The sequence below is a fragment of the Cydia strobilella genome, chromosome 22 (assembly GCF_947568885.1).
Source record: "Cydia strobilella chromosome 22, ilCydStro3.1, whole genome shotgun sequence".
NCBI classification, from domain to species: domain Eukaryota; kingdom Metazoa; phylum Arthropoda; class Insecta; order Lepidoptera; family Tortricidae; genus Cydia; species Cydia strobilella.
The window spans coordinates 7,455,096-7,475,623 of NC_086062.1; the positions used below are offsets into that span (position 1 = coordinate 7,455,096).

General features: G+C 43.1%; 1 protein-coding gene across 1 annotated transcript in view; it reads left to right on the forward strand.

The window, feature by feature from the left end:
* Positions 1-20,528, forward strand: part of LOC134751445 (twitchin) — a 145,344-nt gene that overhangs the window by 84,376 nt on the left and 40,440 nt on the right. The window contains exons 86-107 of the mRNA XM_063686854.1: positions 579-739; positions 1,333-1,474; positions 2,317-2,425; positions 2,871-3,075; positions 3,669-3,936; positions 4,579-4,739; positions 5,173-5,317; positions 5,781-5,933; positions 7,978-8,106; positions 9,053-9,243; positions 9,691-9,805; positions 10,080-10,275; positions 10,737-10,955; positions 11,919-12,120; positions 12,589-12,733; positions 13,076-13,207; positions 13,971-14,184; positions 15,237-15,390; positions 17,714-17,950; positions 18,770-18,984; positions 19,221-19,440; positions 19,780-19,962. Coding sequence (XP_063542924.1) covers positions 579-739; positions 1,333-1,474; positions 2,317-2,425; positions 2,871-3,075; positions 3,669-3,936; positions 4,579-4,739; positions 5,173-5,317; positions 5,781-5,933; positions 7,978-8,106; positions 9,053-9,243; positions 9,691-9,805; positions 10,080-10,275; positions 10,737-10,955; positions 11,919-12,120; positions 12,589-12,733; positions 13,076-13,207; positions 13,971-14,184; positions 15,237-15,390; positions 17,714-17,950; positions 18,770-18,984; positions 19,221-19,440; positions 19,780-19,962 — 3,896 coding nt within the window. The remainder of the gene's footprint in view (positions 1-578; positions 740-1,332; positions 1,475-2,316; positions 2,426-2,870; positions 3,076-3,668; positions 3,937-4,578; positions 4,740-5,172; positions 5,318-5,780; positions 5,934-7,977; positions 8,107-9,052; positions 9,244-9,690; positions 9,806-10,079; positions 10,276-10,736; positions 10,956-11,918; positions 12,121-12,588; positions 12,734-13,075; positions 13,208-13,970; positions 14,185-15,236; positions 15,391-17,713; positions 17,951-18,769; positions 18,985-19,220; positions 19,441-19,779; positions 19,963-20,528) is intronic.

The window sequence follows — 20,528 nt, forward strand, 5'->3', positions numbered from 1 at the left end:
GACAAAAAAGATGGTGCTGATGAAAGGATGGTAAGTTCAGTTAAAGAACAACTTCGAGCGGATGAACATCTCCTGTGGCTGGGTCCCGGTCTGCACGACCAAGAACCCTGAGGCTGATATCACTGGCCTCAATGAGGACAAGGCGTAAAGACGGTTTTGCCGTTTTTGGGCATTAAAGAACGGTTAGATTATTGCTGGCGGAAAAAGACGGTGATAGTGATACAAAACGCAAAAAAAAAATCTGGCAAAAAGATGGTGCTGCTGAAAGGATGGTAAGTTCAGTTAAAGAACAACTTCGAGCGCATGAACATCTCCACTCGCTGGGTCCTTATGGTGAGTTACATTATTGGCCTTAAAGTCTATTACAAATGTTTCCAACGTTGATGTATCAACGTTTTGGTTATTTTAGGACAGGTAATTTTTCGTCCAATTATTTGCTCGCACTGGTCATGCAACCTATGTCCTATCTGTTACCCAATTGGACAAATAACTTCACACTATATAATAACATACTTTCCTAACAAAAACAGAAAAACGTACCAATAAAGTCGGATATCACATTTTCTTTCCTTCCTCAGGCGAACCGGACGCCCCAGGCAAGCCCGAGTTCAAGGACTGGAGCAAGGACCACGTGGACCTCAAATGGGAGAAACCCGCCAGTGATGGCGGAGCGCCCATCACTGCCTACATCGTGGAGAAGAAGGACCGCGATAGCGGCAAATGGGTTAAGGCTGCTGAGGTTAGTAGATTATGTTTCTTACAAGAGTTACTTTTATGTTACACAGTGGCGTAACTAGGGGGGGCAGAGGGGGCAAGTGCCCCGGGCGCCATCCAAGGGGGGCGCCAAAATGGGCAAAAGGCAGCAGCAGGGAAACTTTTGTCAGTCGTCAGGGGGCGCAAATTTGGTGACTGCCCCGGGCGCCATATCCTCTAGCTACGCCCCTGATGTTACAACTTAGTACGCATTGTTTATGTCTAGGAGTACAAACATGCCCTCAGACATCTATAGTTATGAACAGCAGTTGGCTGTAAAAATATTGTCAGTTTACGTAATGACGTAGTTAGTGTTATGTGCAACCCATTATTTGAAAATAATGCCGTGCGCTCGGGTAGTTCCTCGCCCTCGAGTAGTCTCACGGAAGTTCATATATTTTTTATTCACTTTATTTTAGTGCCAGTTCTTGTGAATCGACCTGTACACAATACACTTGTAATTTTTTTTCTTTTTTTTAATGCTATAAGAAATGGAAAGTAATTGTACTTGTCATTAAAATACTCAAACCACATATATTTCTACTATGAATAATTTATGGATTGTATTATCGTTTTTAGGTCCCCGGCACCAAGTGCGAAGCTCGCGTGCCTGACCTGATCGAAGGCAAGACCTACCAGTTCCGTGTGAAGGCCGTCAACAAGGCGGGGCCTGGCAAGCCGTCCGCCGCCTCAGAGAACCTGCTGGCTAAGGACCGCTTTGGTATGTACACCTGTCATACATTTACAGTACGTATATGTGTCGTTTTTAAGTAAAAGGTACCACGTTTGCCATAAGGACGCTCTGACAGGTTTTTCGTATAAAGATACAAGCAACTTTCTGCCTTATGTTAAGCGACAGTGTGATACCTTTTGATTGAAAACGTCACATATATGCACTGGCAATCCAGGTTTGTCAGTAGAAAAGGCGGCAAATTTAAAAATGTAGGTGCGACAGATCCATACAGATTTGAATTTGGCGCCTTTTTGTACTGAAAAAGTTGGCTTGCCACAGTATATGTATTATTATATTCAGTTAGGCAGATCGTGAAATTCCTAGGCATATCGTGAAACTTGAAAATCTTTGTCTCGTTCTCTAAATCGACGGAGCCCCACTACGCGGGGCTCCTTCTTCTGGACAGTTTGCCCTTCAGGCATCTGAAGCGACCAGATAAACTGATCCTACCTATATATTGGTTCAATGTGACTACCGTCAAAAGTGTCAAAACGTTACACAGGAACATTACCATTTACCTAAACATACGATTAACCTTTTAAATATTCTGCATTAGAAAAAAATACTTACAAAAAGATGATGTTATAGGCACAGAACAAGGATGCGTAAGCATACATTTTAGGTCTGTGGTTATAGGTTAGTCATTTTTGCCATAATATCTAAGTGTGCCTTTCAAATCAATCTAAGAAAAACGGGACGATACTACAGTGTTGCCACTTTTTAATTTCTACTCTTTTTTGCCAGACTGTACAAATGGTTGGAACAAAAATTGTCTCATTAGACAATATTTGAGAGCTTGTGTGTATAATATGGTGTTTATTGTGTTACAGCGCCGCCGAAGATTGACCGCACGAACATGCGCGACATCACCATCAAGGCTGGCCAGAACATCCGCTTGGACATCAAGGTCAGCGGTGAACCTCCACCAACCAAGACCTGGTAAGTAATTCAATATCTTTTATCCTTATTTAGAAATATAAAGAGGAATATTACCTAATGAAGAAGAAGAATTTCACCAATACGTAGGTTGATATCAGATCAATTTATGTTCACTCTCTTGTAACTATGAGAACCCATAAATGTTTGATTAGCATATTGGAGTGGCTTCTCTCCTAGATTCCCATTCGTTTCTTTCCCTAATAAGAATTAACATTTATTATTAGAATTTCAACCCTATTTTTTTGACACAAATGGAAAATATCCATTAGCTTTTGCTAATAGCTTTTGAACGGCACGCTTAACATGCGAGGCGCGTCATCGTGAGCCTAGTTAGAATGCACGATGGTTGATATTAGGCAGTAGCCGCGCGTGTTAGTTGACGTCTTTGGCGGTCAAACGGTTATCAGTTTATTTTGCCTTTTGCTAATATGATTTATTCACTCAGGTTCCACAATAAGGAGCGTCTAGCCACCCGCGACGACCTCACCGTAGACGCAGAGGACTACAAGATCAAACTCACGGTCATCGTGGCCGCCCGCAAACACAGCGGCACTTACGTACTGAAGGCTGAAAACAGCAGCGGAAGAGACGAAGCTACCATCCAGGTCAACGTACTGGATGTGCCGGCTAAGCCTGAGGGACCGCTCAAGGTAATTAGAACTCTATAACTCAGCCTATAGGGCAACTGACAATTGCTATACTAAAAGATCAATCTTTCTTTCACCATATATGCTTGGAAATACCACGTATAATATAAAAACATCATAACTTTTTTAACTATTATTATAATTTGAAAATAAACAAAACTGGACTCAAAATTTTTTCATTTTTTTTTTCCATTTTTCTTGCCTAAAAATATTCTTGAATACTTAATGTTCGATTTTATGGATATTTTGTACGACAGACACACTTGCCTAATGTTTCTTGGAGAAATGTTATCATTAACATTAACTGTATCGAATAGTAGAATAAAATAGCGAGTGTTGATTTTTTTAATTTTTTGTCGGTTCGATTCGCGGGTAAAACAAGCTAATTTCAAAAAATTTTGAATGCAGTTTTGTTTCTTTTTAAAAATAAAAGAATGTTTCCTTTGGGCAAAATGAGGTTTTAAGGCACTTTCCCTACAGGGCCCATTCATTTTTTCCACACTGTTTAGCAAACGGGACAAGGAAAATTTACTCCAGAAATCTGTGCATGCAAAATTGAACCTTAAGTCCATTACTCAAACTTCATAATCCCACAGATCTCCGACGTCCACAAGGAGGGCTGCACGCTCAAATGGAACCCGCCGCTGGACGACGGCGGCGCGCCCATCGACCACTACCTCGTCGAGAAGATGGACACCGAGACCGGACGCTGGATGCCAGCTCTGAAAACTAAGGATCCTAAGGCAGAGATTGACAACTTGGTGCCTGGACATGAGTACAAGTTCAGGGTCTCTGCGGTTAACAACGAGGGCGTATCGGAGCCGCTGGAGGCGGATCATGCTATCATTGCGAAGAATCCGTTCGGTGAGTATTATTTACTTACTTTTATACTTAAGATGGACACAGAGACCGGTGGATGCCGGCGCTGAAGACCAAAGATCCTAAGGCGGAGATTGATAACTTGGTGCCTGGGCATGAGTTCAAGTTTAGGGTGTCTGCGGTGAATAATGAGGGGGTTTCGGAGCCTTTGGAGGCGGATCATACTATCATTGCGAAGAATCCGTTCGGTAAGTAGTATGACTATTTTATTTGCTTCCTTATTTTTAACTTCTCGTTTATGTATTATATTATGAGGACCCTGAACAAATTAGTCAACTTTTTGCAAGATGGTAAAAACACCCTGCATAGACTATGATCACTGAATTGGGGATCAATTCATCAATTTAGAGGATACCCCTAAACTTGTTATGTAGTAAATCTGTAAAGCGGTCACCACGATACAGGCCTAGCCTAGTGTGGGACCACTGAGCCTGTTGAAATTTTAAAATCTTTCTTATAATAAACAACTTTTTATTTTATTTATTTTTATTTTTAATTTTATCGCCCTGTGAACTTCTTCAACTTATGATTTCATTAAAAGGGGGGATTGAAAAAGCTCACACCTACCTATAAACAACTCTCATCCTTTCAAAGAACCTGTAATAAAATTCATCTCTTTCTGCACAGACGAACCCGGCAAACCCGGCACACCGGAAGTTGTGGACTGGGACCGCGACCACGTGGACCTCAAATGGGAGAAGCCCATCAAAGATGGCGGCGCTCCCATCACCGGATACATTATTGAGAAGAGGGAGAAGGGATCGCCTAAATGGGTGAAAGCCTGTGAGGTAAGTTTGAAAGCTACTTTTAGGGTTCGGTACCCAAATGTGGTATTTTCTATAAAAACGGATCTTATTGTCGATGGCGCTTACGCCTTTATAAACGATGCTCTTTTCATAGAAAATGCCCCAAATAAAGTTATCAGTAGTCACAGTTGTGAAGACCACTTATTTGGTAAACTTAATAAATGATTAATTTGCTTTTAAAGTGGATTTTTAAATGAGGCGTATCATACTGGGTCGTTTATCGCATGCCAAGAATCGCGACCCGGTGAAGGACCCAATGTTATAACGTCATGGTACAGCCAACCGGCTGATAAATTATCGTTATAAAAGCGTCATCATGTCATCAGTAATGACAACTAATTGTAACGCCTTTTATTATTATTGAGGCTAACAACTTTTTTACGTCAATAGCTTGGCTAACCTTTTTTTTTGTCAGGTCGGCCCCAACGACAACGAGAAGGCCACAGTACCCAACCTGGACGAGGGTACAGAGTACGAGTTCAGGGTGAAGGCCGTGAACGAGGCCGGTCCTGGAGAGCCCAGTGACGCCAGCAAGAGCGTCGTCTGCAAGCCTAGGCGATGTAAGTATCCTTTTTTGCGACTTCGGGGCTTCCATAGTTAAAGTCGACGGTATGACCTCACGGAGGTAACAGTTGCCAATTCGCGATGTCAGAGGGCCTACCATGAACCACTTCGTTCGATCGTTAGTTTATTTGCCTCTATCGTTTTAATACGCAAGAGTGATAGAGAAGCAAATAACGAAATTTCGATTTACCATTTTCGCGGTAGGACCTCTGATTTAGCTGGAATAAAACACGCGTACGACCCTACGTTACTTTGGCGCTTATGCAAAGTTTTACTACAATCAGGCTGGCCATTTGAGTGCTGTAATAAAACAACGCAATCTCATTGAGCTTGAACTCGTTAGATCAACGTTAGATTCGTTTTAATGGCAGTCTAAAGATATGTACAATCCACAATTAAATCCTATAGCGACAATTTTTTTTTTCTAAAAACGATTCTAATATTAATTTTATATTACAGTGGCACCAAAGATCGACCGTCGCAACCTGCGCACGATCAAGGTCCACGAGGGCGAGCCCATCTCGCTCGACATCAAGGTCAGCGGCGAACCCGCTCCTGACGTCACATGGACACTGAACGGCAAGAGCGTACAGAGCGGCGGCGGTCTCAAATGTGAGTCTTACTGCGTTATAATAAGGTTGAGGTTAGGTTGACATCATGGTGGGTTAGAGCGAGTTCATCTCGCTCGACATCATGGTCATTGGCGAACCCGCGCCTGTCGTCACATGGACGCTCAACGGCAAGAGCGTACAGAGCGGCGGCGGTCTCAAATGTGAGTCTTACTGCGTTATAATAAGGTTGAGGTTAGCTTGACATCAAGGTGGGTTAGGGCGAGCCCTTAAGGCCCTTCAGACGCTGTTTAGTTCCGTCATGCGCGAAGGAAAAACGCCGCAAGCGTGGAACAGAAGTGTGGTGGTGCTCTTCTTCAAAAAAGGTGATAACACCTTGCTGAAGAATTATAGACCCATCTCACTTCTGAGCCATGTCTACAAGCTGTTTTCGAGAGTCATCACGAACCGTCTCGCACGCAGGTTTGACGACTTCCAGCCTCCCGAACAAGCAGGTTTCCGTAAAGGCTATAGTACCGTAGACCACATACATGCGTTGCGGCAGGTTATACAGAAGACTGAGGAATATAACCTCCCCCTTTGCCTTGCATTTGTGGACTACGAGAAAGCCTTCGATTCGATCGAGACTTGGGCTGTGCTGCAGTCTCTCCAAAGGTGCCAAATCGACTATCGGTATATCGAAGTGCTGAAGTGTCTGTACGAAAACGCCACCATGTCCGTCCGACTACAGGGCCAGAGCTCGAAGCCTATTCCATTGCAGCGGGGAGTCAGACAAGGAGATGTAATCTCCCCAAAGCTGTTCACCGCTGCATTGGAGGATGCCTTTAAGGTTCTGGACTGGAAAGGACGAGGCATCAATGTAAATGGCGAGTACATCACTCACCTTCGGTTTGCCGATGATATCGTAGTCATGGCTGAGACCATGGAGGACCTCAGTGCGATGCTCGCTGATCTCAGCAGAGTATCTGAACGAGTTGGTCTGAAAATGAACATGGACAAGACGAAGATCATGTCTAACGTCCATGTTGTGCCAACTCCCGTATTAATCGGAGGCTCTGCGCTCGAAGTTGTTGACGATTATGTATACCTAGGACAAACAGTCCAGTTAGGTAGGTCCAACTTCGAGAAAGAGGTCACTCGTCGAATCCGACTCGGTTGGGCAGCGTTCGGGAAGCTCCACAGTATCTTTTCGTCCAAATTGCCGCAGTGTCTTAAGTCAAAAGTCTTTGACCAGTGTGTGTTGCCAGTGATGACATACGGATCTGAGACGTGGGCGCTAACGATGGGCCTCATAAGAAGGCTCAAGGTCACGCAAAGGGCAATGGAGAGAGCTATGCTCGGGGTTTCTCTGCGTGATAGAGTCAGAAATGATGATATCCGCAGTAGAACTAGGGTCACCGATATAGCTCGCAGAATTGCAAACCTTAAGTGGCAGTGGGCGGGGCACATTGCTCGCAGAACTGATGGCCGGTGGGGCCGGAAGGTTCTGGAGTGGCGTCCGCGTACCGGAAGACGAACTGCCGGTAGGCCTCCAACGAGATGGAGCGACGACCTGGTGAAAGTCGCGGGAATTCGGTGGTTGCGAGCGGCACAGGATCGGTCGGAGTGGCGAGCCTTGGGGGAGGCCTATGTCCAGCAGTGGACGTCTATCGGCTGACATGATGATGATGATGATGATGATGAGGGCGAGCCCATCTCGCTTGACATCAAGGTCAGCGGAGAACCCGCTCCTGACGTCACATGGACGCTGAACGGCAAGAGCGTACAGAGCGGCGGTGGTGTCAAATGTGAGTCTTACTGGATGGTAATTAGGTTGAAACTCATTCGACAGTTGTGAGCCTTGGTCGGCACATACTCACTCGACATTAGAATCAGCTGTAAGCCTTGGTCGGCATGAATGTACAGAGCGGCGGCGATCTCAAATGTAAGTCTTACTGGATTGTAATTAGGTTGAGAATAGCTCATCCAAGTCAGCTAAAGAAAATATCTTAATATGATTTGAGCTTACCACATCTGTTGGAAAGGCTAGGATAACTTTATAATAAGTATTTCAAAATATATTAATCAAATTGTTACTTCCTTCACAGTGATCGAGATCCCGTACATGACCAAGTACCAGCACTCGAGCCCGAAACGCAAGGACTCCGGTACCTACAAGATCCAGGCCGTCAACAAGTACGGACAAGATACTGCTGAGCTTGAGATCATTGTTACTTGTAAGTATCGATACGATCCTTTATCTTTGCGCTTTCCCTGTTGTATCTTAAAAGAGCTAAAAACCTGTTATTTTTACCGTTTTACTGCTCGAACATTTTTATTGATCTCCGAATCCAGAAAGGACGCGAGGTGTTACGATCTTCCTCACGGATTTTTTCCTTCATTGAATGATAACTGGTGTATCAGAATCAGAATCAAATGTTTTATTCGTGATAATGAATATATGAATTCTGATTCGAACAGCTCAACGGTGTGAGTCGGGGCTGAAACCTAATACCACCGGATTAAAAGCCACACGCCTTATTCCTTCTGTTTTAACTTGATATTATGAAACATAGCATGTAGAAAAAGCTAACTAATTTTGCTTTGCATGTTTAAGGTTTAATAATGTCTACAAGCCTATGCCGGTCTTCAGTGGTCGTGGGATTGTTCTGCAACAGTTTATAAAGTTCTACACACACAAAATGTAGCTTTAGATTTCCTCTTTTACCAAGACTACTTTTCCTATAAATCCTATGTCTATCTCTTTCTCCATCCTTTTATACACAACAATACTCCATTATAATAGAAAACAATTTGAAGCAAAAACCTAGCTCAAATCTCTTTTATTAGAACATTTGAATAACACACACACATAATCATCCACGATTCAGTCTTACTTAAAATCTATTTTCGTTACATGCAAAATAAAGACACAAGTAACTCGTTCAAACAAAATATCTTATTCATCTTTATTACAAACAATTACGATATTCACAGAATAATGTTAAATTACTTTTGTACAAATTTTTCTTGTAGATATTTTTTCTGACAACATTAGGAATTATAAAAGCATGCCGTTTACCCTTTTATTATTAAATTAATATCTCTTGGGTAACAAACTTCTAGGTATTCGTATCTGTCCTACTATTCTGGATTAATAAACCATAAATAATCTTCCCACAGCCAAACCAGACAAGCCCGAAGGCCCGCTAGAAGTGTCCGACATCCACAAAGACGGTTGCTCGCTCAAATGGAAGCGGCCCAAGGACGACGGAGGCGAGCCCATCGAGGCGTACCTGGTTGAGAAATATGACACCGAGACCGGGTCTTGGGTGCCTGTTGGCAAGACCCTGGGCAACGTGCCTGAGATGGAGGTAAGAACAACTATCATCACTTTTGGGCTATAGACCCCATAAAACCTAGATTACGGAGACACGTGGCGTGATGGCCCATCGAGGCCTACATGGTTGAAAAACATGACACCGAGACCGGATGTTTGGTGCCTGTTGGCAAAACGCTGGACATGGAAAACATGCCAGAGATGGAGGTAAGAACAACTATCATCACTGTCACAGGCACAGGTTTGGGCTATAGTCCCCACGCTAGATTATGTACTGGCCAACTTAAATTTCTTACAAAACCAGTTTGGGGAATAGTTTTGCATATAAAAACAGCTTAGAGTGCCCATAAATTAGAGTTCACTAATGTTGTCTTATATCCAATAAAAGTTCTAAACTGAACGTTACTCCTTTCTACAATTTTATACATTCCCGTCGTCAATATTTGGGAGTAGATTGTTCTAAAAGGTATAAATTTCTCAGGTCGATGGCTTGATCCCTGGACACGAGTACAAGTTCCGCGTGAAGGCGATCAACAAAGAGGGAGAGTCCGAGCCTCTCGAGACGTTCGGCGCCATCGTGGCCAAGGATCCCTTCAGTAAGTTTACTTACCCATATGTGACACTAAAACTACTACTTATAGAAGAAAATAACTTGTACATGCAAAGAAAATTTACTAATCGTCGAGACTTTAAGTGAAATTTGCTTCTAGTGAACAAACATGATACTATTTTTTTCAATAGAGTAATGACGTAAGTAAATATAGGAGACAGTGGCGCTCACAATTTCCGCATGATGTGGAGCGCAATCATCGTATATAATTCCACCTGCACTTGGCATGTAAATACTCAATTAATTTTGTACCCTTCCAGCCGTACCCGAGGCCCCATCCGCGCCCGTCCCCGACGACTGGTCGGCGACGCACGTGGACCTCAAATGGGAGGCGCCTGTGTCCGACGGAGGCTCCCCGATCATCGGATACATTGTCGAGAAGAAGGACAAGTACAGCCCCTTGTGGGAGAAGGCCGTGGAAACGCATACGCCTACGCCATCGGCTACTGTCAATGGGTAAGGATCTGTATTTTAGCCACATGCTTAACGTAGGCCTCATCACAAAGTGCGATCTTGTGTAAAACACACCAATCTGATTTGATAGGCCTTTATGAGGTCATCTAACCACATAGTCGAGGGCCGTCCTGCAGTGCTTTCCTACCCGTGGTCGCCAACAGGACCTGAGGCCCTGACTATGAGCTTGGTACAACTGTCAAGCCTTTCGGCCTAGTATTTATGACTTTCTGTCGGTGCCCGAAGCGGAGCTTCCTTAACAGTGTGCTATTTTAGCGTTTGATGATATCAAAGGAACCTGATCTCTTATGAACAGTAGACATTGTTGTTTGTAACTTGGACCTACAGATGGAAATTTCCGCGAATCGGCATATTCATCTCGCTAAATTTATGGATACTGGACTTATTAAACACTTTTCTTTACTAGATGACGTTATTCATTTTTACTTCTTTTGATTTGACAGCTTGATCGAAGGCAACGAATACCAATTCCGCGTGATTGCCATCAATAAGGCCGGCCAGAGCAAACCGTCCGAAGCGAGCAAGAACTTCATCGCCAAGCCTCGCTTCCTGGCTCCGAAGATCGACAGGAGATACCTCAGGGATGTCACCATCTCTGCTGGCGCTACGTTGAAGTTAGAGGCTGTTATCACTGGAGAGCCGCCACCAGCGGTTGAATGGAGGTAAGTTGCAATAGTACATTACAACGCTTTCTGGAAATTTTGGTTGAGCTCATAATAAGTGTTTTTCCAATTCATACCTGGAAAATAGATTATGGTTAAAAAGAAACTCTTTAGCTTTAGTTCCCTCTATCCCTATTTCTCCGTAGTGTACAATTAGCTCCATGCATGAATTTATTTTTATTTTTGGATTCATAATTTATATCGTTGGAACACCGGAAATGATAAAAATACTTTTGTAAACCTTAACATTATTTTATTAAAAAAGATTTAAAATGTTGAAAATTTTAGAGCGGTTGAAACGCTCATAATTTTTGGCGCGAATTCGACAGAGCGTGATGACGTCACACGTTGGGCGGCCCAACTGACGTTTGCTACTAATGACACTAATCTGTCGAACGCGTGACGTCACGTGGCGTTTCGAGCGTTTCGCTCACTAGCTTTTCGCGGGCAAATTTTTGTATTTTTTATTTATAATTTTAAGTAATTAAATGGTAATTTAAAAATGGAAATGCATTTGTAACATGATATTACGGTAACAAACATCCGATTAAAACATATTTCGTTCAAATATAAACTTCATGCATGAGGCTAATTGGGTAACAGGAAGTGATATCATAACCCTGCAATGTAGAATTCACCAACGGATGACCGTTGGGAATTCTATTGAAATAACACTGCAGTGCCTTGACAGAACCGTAGTGACTAGTCTGATGCCTAGTCCTCCTCCTTGCGTCGTATTCCTCAGTATTGAGGGTCGTGACCTCCCTTTTGTATCACTTTCTCTCTTACGATCTTTCTCCATCTGCTTCCTCTGATGCCTGATGTCTGATGCCTAGTGATAGAAGATAAAATAGTGGACCAAAATTCTGCGTTGTTTAGATTTTAAAGTTAGACCGAGAAAATCTCTAAATGACTACATATTTTACTTCTCTTCAACCACTACACAGCTTCCTTTTTCCTCAGGTCACAGAACATGCCGCTCCGCCCATCCAAGGCGGTCACCATCGAGAGCCCGGACTACTTCACCAAGCTCATCATCCGGCCCGTCCGTCGCGACGATTCCGGCGAATACACCGTCACGGCCGTCAATAGCAGTGGCAAGGACACCGTCACCATCAACGTGCTTGTTACTGACAAGCCGACCAAGCCCGAGGGACCGCTACAGGTGAGCTACAAGCTTTTACTGGGGCCGATCCTACCGACTGCGCCAATACAAAAAACTAGGCACGTACACGTTCCGTCTGATACGACGATTTCGATGAATACACCGTCACTGCTGTCAAGAGTAGCGACAAGGACACTGTTACGATCAACGTGCTTGTCACGGACAAGCCGACGAAGCCGGAAGGACCGCTACACCATAGGTAAACCATATAGCTGCAACCAATGTGGATACGATCCTACTGACTGCGCCAGTATGAGTAATTGCAGGTTAGACATTATGTGAGAAGTTTACATCTGACACCTGTTATATCGTATGTGGCATTATATAGCGTATTTCTTTTACGCATATGGCATAAATTGGGTAGTTATTGTGCAGTCGGGCGAATAAATAATGTGCTTTTTTTCTCAATAAAAAAAACATAAGACAGAAAATCATAAGGCCTATGACCTCTACTATGTTTACTTCCAGATCTCAGACGTGCACAAGGAAGGTGCCACACTCAAATGGAAGAGGCCGAAGGACGACGGTGGCGCCCCCATCGAGTACTACCAGGTGGACAAACTGGACACGGAGACTGGAGTCTGGGTGCCGTGCGCCCGCTCCAATGAGCCTAGTGAGTACTATAAAACTTTACTTATTTGAACCCACAAGATACATTTAACTTTGAATTTTAAACCATTATCTAAGAGTTTAATTTCCTTTATTCAGAATTTCAAGACACGATGTAAAACAGTTACCTTATTTTGATTTTAATGGTACAAATTAGCCTGCTGCAACTAGGTATACATCTGCTTCAAAAGACAGTCCGATTCGTCCAAACTATTTGCGTTGGCGCTTGTTTTTGCGGAGGGGTCATTAAATTTTCCACCACAAAAGCCTAAACCAGACCTTCCCGCATTTCTAAATACTTTCTGCAACTTATACAGTGAGTAATATGTCTCCTTTGTAATTTCAGAGTGCGAAGTAACTGGCTTGACTCCTGGCAAGGAGTACAGGTTTAGAGTATCTGCTGTGAACTCCGAGGGTGAATCTGAACCACTCACATCAGAACAGAGCATCGTTGCCAAGAATCCGTTCGACGAACCTGGTCAGTACCATGTACCTCCACCATGTGCCAGGGGGCGCCACAAGCCCTCAGAAAATACCCATGTACTTGGAAATTTCGACCAATGCTAGCTTGACCGGATGGCCGAGCGGTCTAGGCATCTGTCGCGTAAACAGAGTACGCTGGTTTGATTCCAGCTCTGGACACTGGAGGCCTTGATAATTTTTTTCTTCGTATATGACATATTTTTCGGTTTATGTACCACACTCATCAACATTTTCGAATGAGAAAGAACTATTTAGCCTCTTGACTGATTAGAACTGATTATACAAATTCGACGTTTAAATCGTTTAGTAACTTAAATTATTTCCAATTGTTTTCCACGGATTTATGTGCGTTTGACGCGATTTTACTCTTACTGATTGTATCAAAGTGACGAGTTGACGTATTAAGCCAACTTGAGCTACTACATTTTTATAATTAACTCTTCATCGGACTAAAACCAACACCATTAATTACTCAGGTTAAATAGCAAACCGATGATTTGCAACAGTCAACCAAAATACAATTCAAACACTTAGCTCAATCACATGAGCAAAAACAGATTTTTTAAATGAGCATCGCGACACTTCGGTATCTCGATGTTAAATCTGTCATCGCATAAAAATAACTACACTTCAAAAGTCACTACGGCCACAGGGTCGCCCGTATCATTAGCGAGGGCCTTGATGCTATACATGACACTTATAATTTTATAAAAAAAAACCCAAACACTTCAACTCTGACTGTATATTTCTAAAACCAGGTGCGCCTGGCACGCCGACCGTGACCGATTGGGACAAGGACCACGTGGACCTCAAATGGACTCCGCCACGCGAAGATGGAGGTGCACCCATCGAGGGCTACATCGTCGAGAAGAAGGACAAGTTCGGCAACTGGGAGAAGGCTCTCGAAGTCCCCGCGAACCAGACCAACTGCACCGTGCCGGATCTGGTGGAGGGACAGACTTACGAGTTCAGGTGAGAGACTGTCCAGTGTCCACTTCAACCTTTTCTCGTTTATCCTCGCTTCGACTACCACTTCGGAAGCCAGGCACCCCTACCACAGAATAAGTAATAGTATTATCATACAGAACGGCCACGCACCGCCCCGCCCCAATTCGAATTATTACCTCGCCCCGTGACATCAGATTGACGACCGTTTGCCGGCCGCTCAGTACTATTTTTAAGCAACTTACTCACACTATGACGCATGACGCGTGTACAGACGTGCCGCAAGTGAGTTTTGATGTATAGCGTGTCCGCCCTGTGCCCCTACCATGTATTTTAGAATAGTACTAGCGACCCGCCCCGGCTTCGCACGGGTGCAATGCTGATGTATTATACATATAAACCTTCCTCTTGAATCACTCTATCTATTTAAAAAAACGCATCAAAATCCGTTGTGTAGTTGTAAAGATCAAGGCATACATAAGGACAGTCAGACAGCAGGAAGCGACTTTGTTTTATACTATTAGTGATTATTTACTTTTACGGACGATTGCCGTTTACTAACCTAACCAGAACAAGAAAGCCTTTGATAAAGTTGGACAGTTGACTGTTAAGTTGAATTTGATCCAAACATGGTGGGAAGGCCAGTCGCTGATTTTTAGGAAAGTAACTGCCATAAGGCTTTGCGACCCAGAGGGGAAGCTAAACTTTTGTGGTATTAGTCCGATTTGTTTACGAGATTTTCCTTGATCGAAGTTTTACTTACGTAAGTAGGGACACAGCTATACTACAGAATGAGATATGAATATCGTTATCTCATTGTAGCAAATAGCTTTGTCCCTACTTACGTAAGTAAAACTTACAAGTGTAATCCTGTGCCCTGTTTATCAAAAGCATGTAGCTTGTAATACAAGCGGAACTCACTTTTTGACAGCTTTTGTTAGAAAGGGACTTCCACTTGTATTACAAGCTACAAGCTTTTGATAAACAGGGCCCTGGCCTTACACAAGTTTCAATAAACTACACTCGGATTTGGAAGGGCTTATGGAGACCATTTTTAAATTGTCCTTTTTATATGTCAGGGTCCGCGCCGTGAACAAGGCCGGGCCGGGCGAGCCGAGCGACAGCACGCACCCCATCGTGGCCAAGCCCAGGAACCTGGCGCCCAAGATCGACCGCACCAACCTCATCGACGTCAAGCTCAAGGTCGGACAGAAGTTCGGATTCGATGTCAAGGTCAGTTTACATTTTTAAACTATTTCATTAGGTTGGTTATAATTGTTATAAATAACATTAGTTTTCAGACTTTAACTATCAATTGGTGGGTTCCAAAGTAATATTCCCATTTTTAAGGTTCCGTGCCCAAAGGGTAAAAACGGGACCCTATTACTAAGACTCTGCTGTCCGTCTGTAAGTCTGTCTGTCTGTCACCAGACTGTATCTCATGAACCGTGATAGCTAGACAGTTGAAATTTTCACATATGATGTATTTCTGTTGCCGCTATAACAACAAATACTAAAAAGTACGGAACCCTCGGTGCGCGAGTCCAACTCGCACTTGGCCGGTTTTTATTTAACAAAACTGTAAAGAAAATAGTAGAAATGAACACTAGCATACATAAGTTTCAGAGAACAAAAGAGAACAACTCCTCAAACTTCTATCAGAGAACAATAGAGAAAACTTCCTAAAAGTTCCATTGGCATTTAATGGGATTTTATACTCTATGGTCATATATAATTCTTAGTATTACAATTCCGTACCAAAATTGTATGATAAATCACTTATGGAAGAACAGGGTGCGTAGCCAACATGCCAATCGCTTACGCTCCGTAGCGAAAGAAACACAACTGTCGCTGTCGCACTAATATGGAAGAGTGATAGAGAGACAAAAAGCGTTGCGTTGTCGTAGCGCAAGCGATTGTCACCTTGGCTAGGCACCCTGGTCGGACTCTACTTTCGAACTTTGGCGTTATCGCTAAACTGCATCGATTTTAATATTGTCTTCGGTTACCGCGATAGTTACTCATGAAATAAAACTATGAAAACGGATTATATCGCGTATATTGAATTTATAATACATCCCGACGTTTCGAACTCTTTACAGCGTTCGTGGTCAACGGGTGACTGAGGAAAAATTACAAAATGCAAAAATACCCACATACTAAAATAATGAACAATCATAGACTACAAACTTTAAGGCTGGTTGTACATGCAAAATCGGTTCATAAGGCTAGTTATACACTATAATTATTTTTCAAGTTTAGATATATATATATATACGCGATAAAAATAAACTATGCCGGCTCCAACCCTACACCACGGACCCGAGAAGATTTAATTCCCTCCTAAATTGTAGGAGGGTATCCCAATATGGGACCGGCAACAAACTCGGCGGGACACATCTTTTCAAAACATCAGAATGTCCAGCATCATCCAACACTATGGTCTCACAGTCTATGTCTCGCTTGCTCCTTTATCAGGTGGACTACAGGATCCCAAGCTGGTGGTAGAGAAAAGCCATCTTCCCTATTAAAGTTTGGATATTTCTTAATCTCAATGGCCTCGCGCAGCATTCTGGGTATGTAACGCTTCTCCTTCACGGACAGGATCAGCCACATCTTGAAGCGTGCTTCTATAAAAACATATTTCAAGCCAATGAAGAAGATGTCACAATTCCTGAGGCCTGTAAAATGCAATACCCCTCTACAGACTGCAGGAGTGTACAGGCTGGACTGTGAGTGTGGCCTATCATATGTCGGGCAGACGAAACGGAGCATTTCCACTCGGGTGAAGGAACACATAGCTGATGTCAAGCACCGTCGACCTAGGTCTGCTGTCTGTGAGCATGTCATGGATAAAGCCAATCACTCAATCAAGTTTGATAAGCCTCTGGTTCTTGCCAAGGAGAAGCGTTACATACCCAGAATGCTGCGCGAGGCCATTGAGATTAAGAAATATCCAAACTTTAATAGGGAAGATGGCTTTTCTCTACCACCAGCTTGGGATCCTGTAGTCCACCTGATAAAGGAGCAAGCGAGACATAGACTGTGAGACCATAGTGTTGGATGATGCTGGACATTCTGATGTTTTGAAAAGATGTGTCCCGCCGAGTTTGTTGCCGGTCCCATATTGGGATACCCTCCTACAATTTAGGAGGGAATTAAATCTTCTCGGGTCCGTGGTGTAGGGTTGGAGCCGGCATAGTTTATTTTTTATCGCGTATATATATATATATCTAAACTTGAAAAATAATTATAGTGTATAACTAGCCTTATGAACCGATTTTGCATGTACAACCAGCCTTAAAGTTTGTAGTCTATGATTGTTCATTATTTTAGTATGTGGGTATTTTTGCATTTTGTAATTTTTCCTCAGTCACCCGTTGACCACGAACGCTGTAAAGAGTTCGAAACGTCGGGATGTATTATAAATTCAATATACGCGATATAATCCGTTTTCATAGTTTTATTGCATCGATTTTGTTTTGTCAAACAATCATTTAAAAGTAAACTGAGCTAAAACCGTGATTGCTTAAAAACTTGTAATTTTCTCCCACAGGTTTCGGGTGAACCGATGCCAGAGACCAAATGGTTCCTCGCCAAGAAGGAGGTGAAGTCCTCTGGCGACATGAAAGTGCAGCACTCGGACTACAACACCAAGCTCAACTGCAAGGCGGCCACGCGCGGTGACAGCGGCCGCTACACCATCACTGCCGAGAACGTCAATGGCAAGGATGTGGCCGAGGTGGAGGTCATAGTGCTGGCTGCACCTAGTCCGCCTAATGGACCGCTTAAGGTAAGATATTACAACTTTATACGTAAAGAATCTAGAATATAAACCTAGACGCGAAATAGATCACAAATCGTGAGAAAGAACAACTTATTATATATTTAAAAAAAAAACGATACCCTAAGGTCGGAATACTTTAGCCCCCCAAGGTTACTTTGTCCACCCATGAAAACCCATCTACACTAAACGCTTACTCCAAAACAGATAATCTCATAATGTCGTTTTTAAGAATTTATCAATTCAATAAAATAGGTTTTCATGGGTGAACAAAGTAACCTTGGGGGGCTAAAGTATTCCGACCTTACGGTACGTACTTTTAATTACTTGTTCGTTCTAAAGAACGTTGCAAACGTGATTATGGCAAAAACTAAAGAGTCTCACTTTTTGTTACTCTTTAGCTATCGAAAATTGCATACGGTTATACCGCTTGGTTTTGTTATTGTTTTTACACACAAGCTATGTGTGTATGTGTAACACTAAAAGAAGGGTAGTCACTTTTTTCGAAAAATGAGATTTTCATTTCAAAATGTAGAGCTCTTAATGAACTATTGGTTATATTTTTTGCTACCACTTATGTAACACAACTTTTTTTTTTGTTAAAAAAGACCTGGTCACGGAATTACCATACATTTTGACATGGTTCCAAATTTTAAAACCGCGATTACTCAAAATGTTACTTAAGTGACTAGACATGTTCTTTCCGTGTACCCTTCAAATCCAATATTTCTTTATCAATATTTTTATTAATAGTCGAACAACTCTTAAATAACTGTTAGACCAACTAATTTCATTGTGTATAATTTTTAACGAATTCCTATATTCCAGGTGTCGGACGTGCACGCTAACGGCGCCAAGCTCTCCTGGCTGCCGCCCTCCGACGACGGCGGCCAGCCCATCGACAAGTACATCGTCGAGCGCATGGACGAGGCCACGGGCCGCTGGGTCACCGCCGGCGAGACCGACGGACCGAAGACCAGCCTGCCAGTCGATGGGTTACAGCCCGGACATAAATACAAGTTCAGAGTGCGCGCTGTTAACAGGTTAGTTCAATACTAGTAGTTCAAACTTATTGACAAATACGCCGAACATATGGACGGAGCTACCAGACGTTGGGCTACCGCAATCGGAAACAGGGAACCATTTTAACAGAGGTCGCGGGAACACTGATTGACTGACTAATTTTAAAGCTACAGTTACCTTAATCAAATTCTTCATTACAGTATTTTAGTTTATTACAGTGTTTACTATACTAAAATACACCCTTATATTCTTCCAGGCAAGGCAAATCCGAGCCTCTCACCACCCCGCACGCTACCGAGGCGAAGAATCCTTACGACCTGGCCGGCAAGCCCGGCACGCCCGTCATCAAGGACTTCGATCGCGACTGGGTCGAGCTCCAGTGGGCCAGACCTGAGACCGACGGAGGCGCGCCCATTACTGGATACGTTATTGAGAAGAAGGACCGCTTCTCGCCTGATTGGGAGGAGTGTGCTAACGTAAGTTGTCTATACCTATTTCAGTTAACAACACTAATATAATGCCTTAGGCCTGTGTCTCAGTTTTATCCCTATTAAATGCAAATCTCTCTTATTGTCAAAGTGAAAATTGCAAAAAGTTTGGAGAAATTTGGGAAGTTCTCTGAAATTTCTATACATTTTCACAGGATTAAAAGGAAATCTTCAATTTGAGAAGTTCCCCATGTTTTTTTTAAGAATTTGCTTATGGAAACTATCGCATTTTTTAAACACCCATCAATCCCATCATATCTATATTCGGTAGATACGAGTATATCTTTCCCTCGAGTCGTATAACGAATCTTTTCTTATTTCCCTCAGATCGAGGGTGACGTAACAACCGGCAAGGTGCCCGACCTGATCGAGGGCAACACGTACGAGTTCCGCGTCCGCGCCGTCAACAAGGCCGGCCCCGGCGAGCCCTCCGACCACACCAAGCCACACCTCGCGAGGCCGAAGAACCTCGCACCTAAGATCGACAGGAACTTCATGTTTGATATCAAGGTGAGGAACACCGCAATACTGGTATACCTTGGATGATTTAGTTGGTAGTGCAGGCTCTTGCTTGCGTGTACAATATATTCGTTCCTAGTTCCCCGACTAAGTGGGATGCCTAAATGCATAACGTAAATCACGGTCATCACGGAAAACCTGCAAACTAGGCACTGAGATTACTCACAGCAAACTTTACTGGACAAAATGTATATTTAAAATTCAAAAAATCCTGACTTTTGGTCCATACGTTTTAGACATAAATGGAATCATTATTCGTGTACACTAACATATAAACAGCCCACCAACACAAACGCATACACCGTTTTCGTTTCATCGTGGGTGTAAACTAGAATACCACTGTCTATGCATTCTCGTAAATTTCCGTTTCGACCACTTCCAAATCACTAGGTAAATTCACTCAGAATCTTGATTTTGGCTTGATCAGTGCGACACTATCATGACCTGACCAATACCGGTGTCCGCGCTACTGCATTGTTAGCAACTTTCACGAGGACGAAACTTTTATTTTACATCGCGATTAGCCTAGATACTAGTAACTGTTTCTACCGAATTCT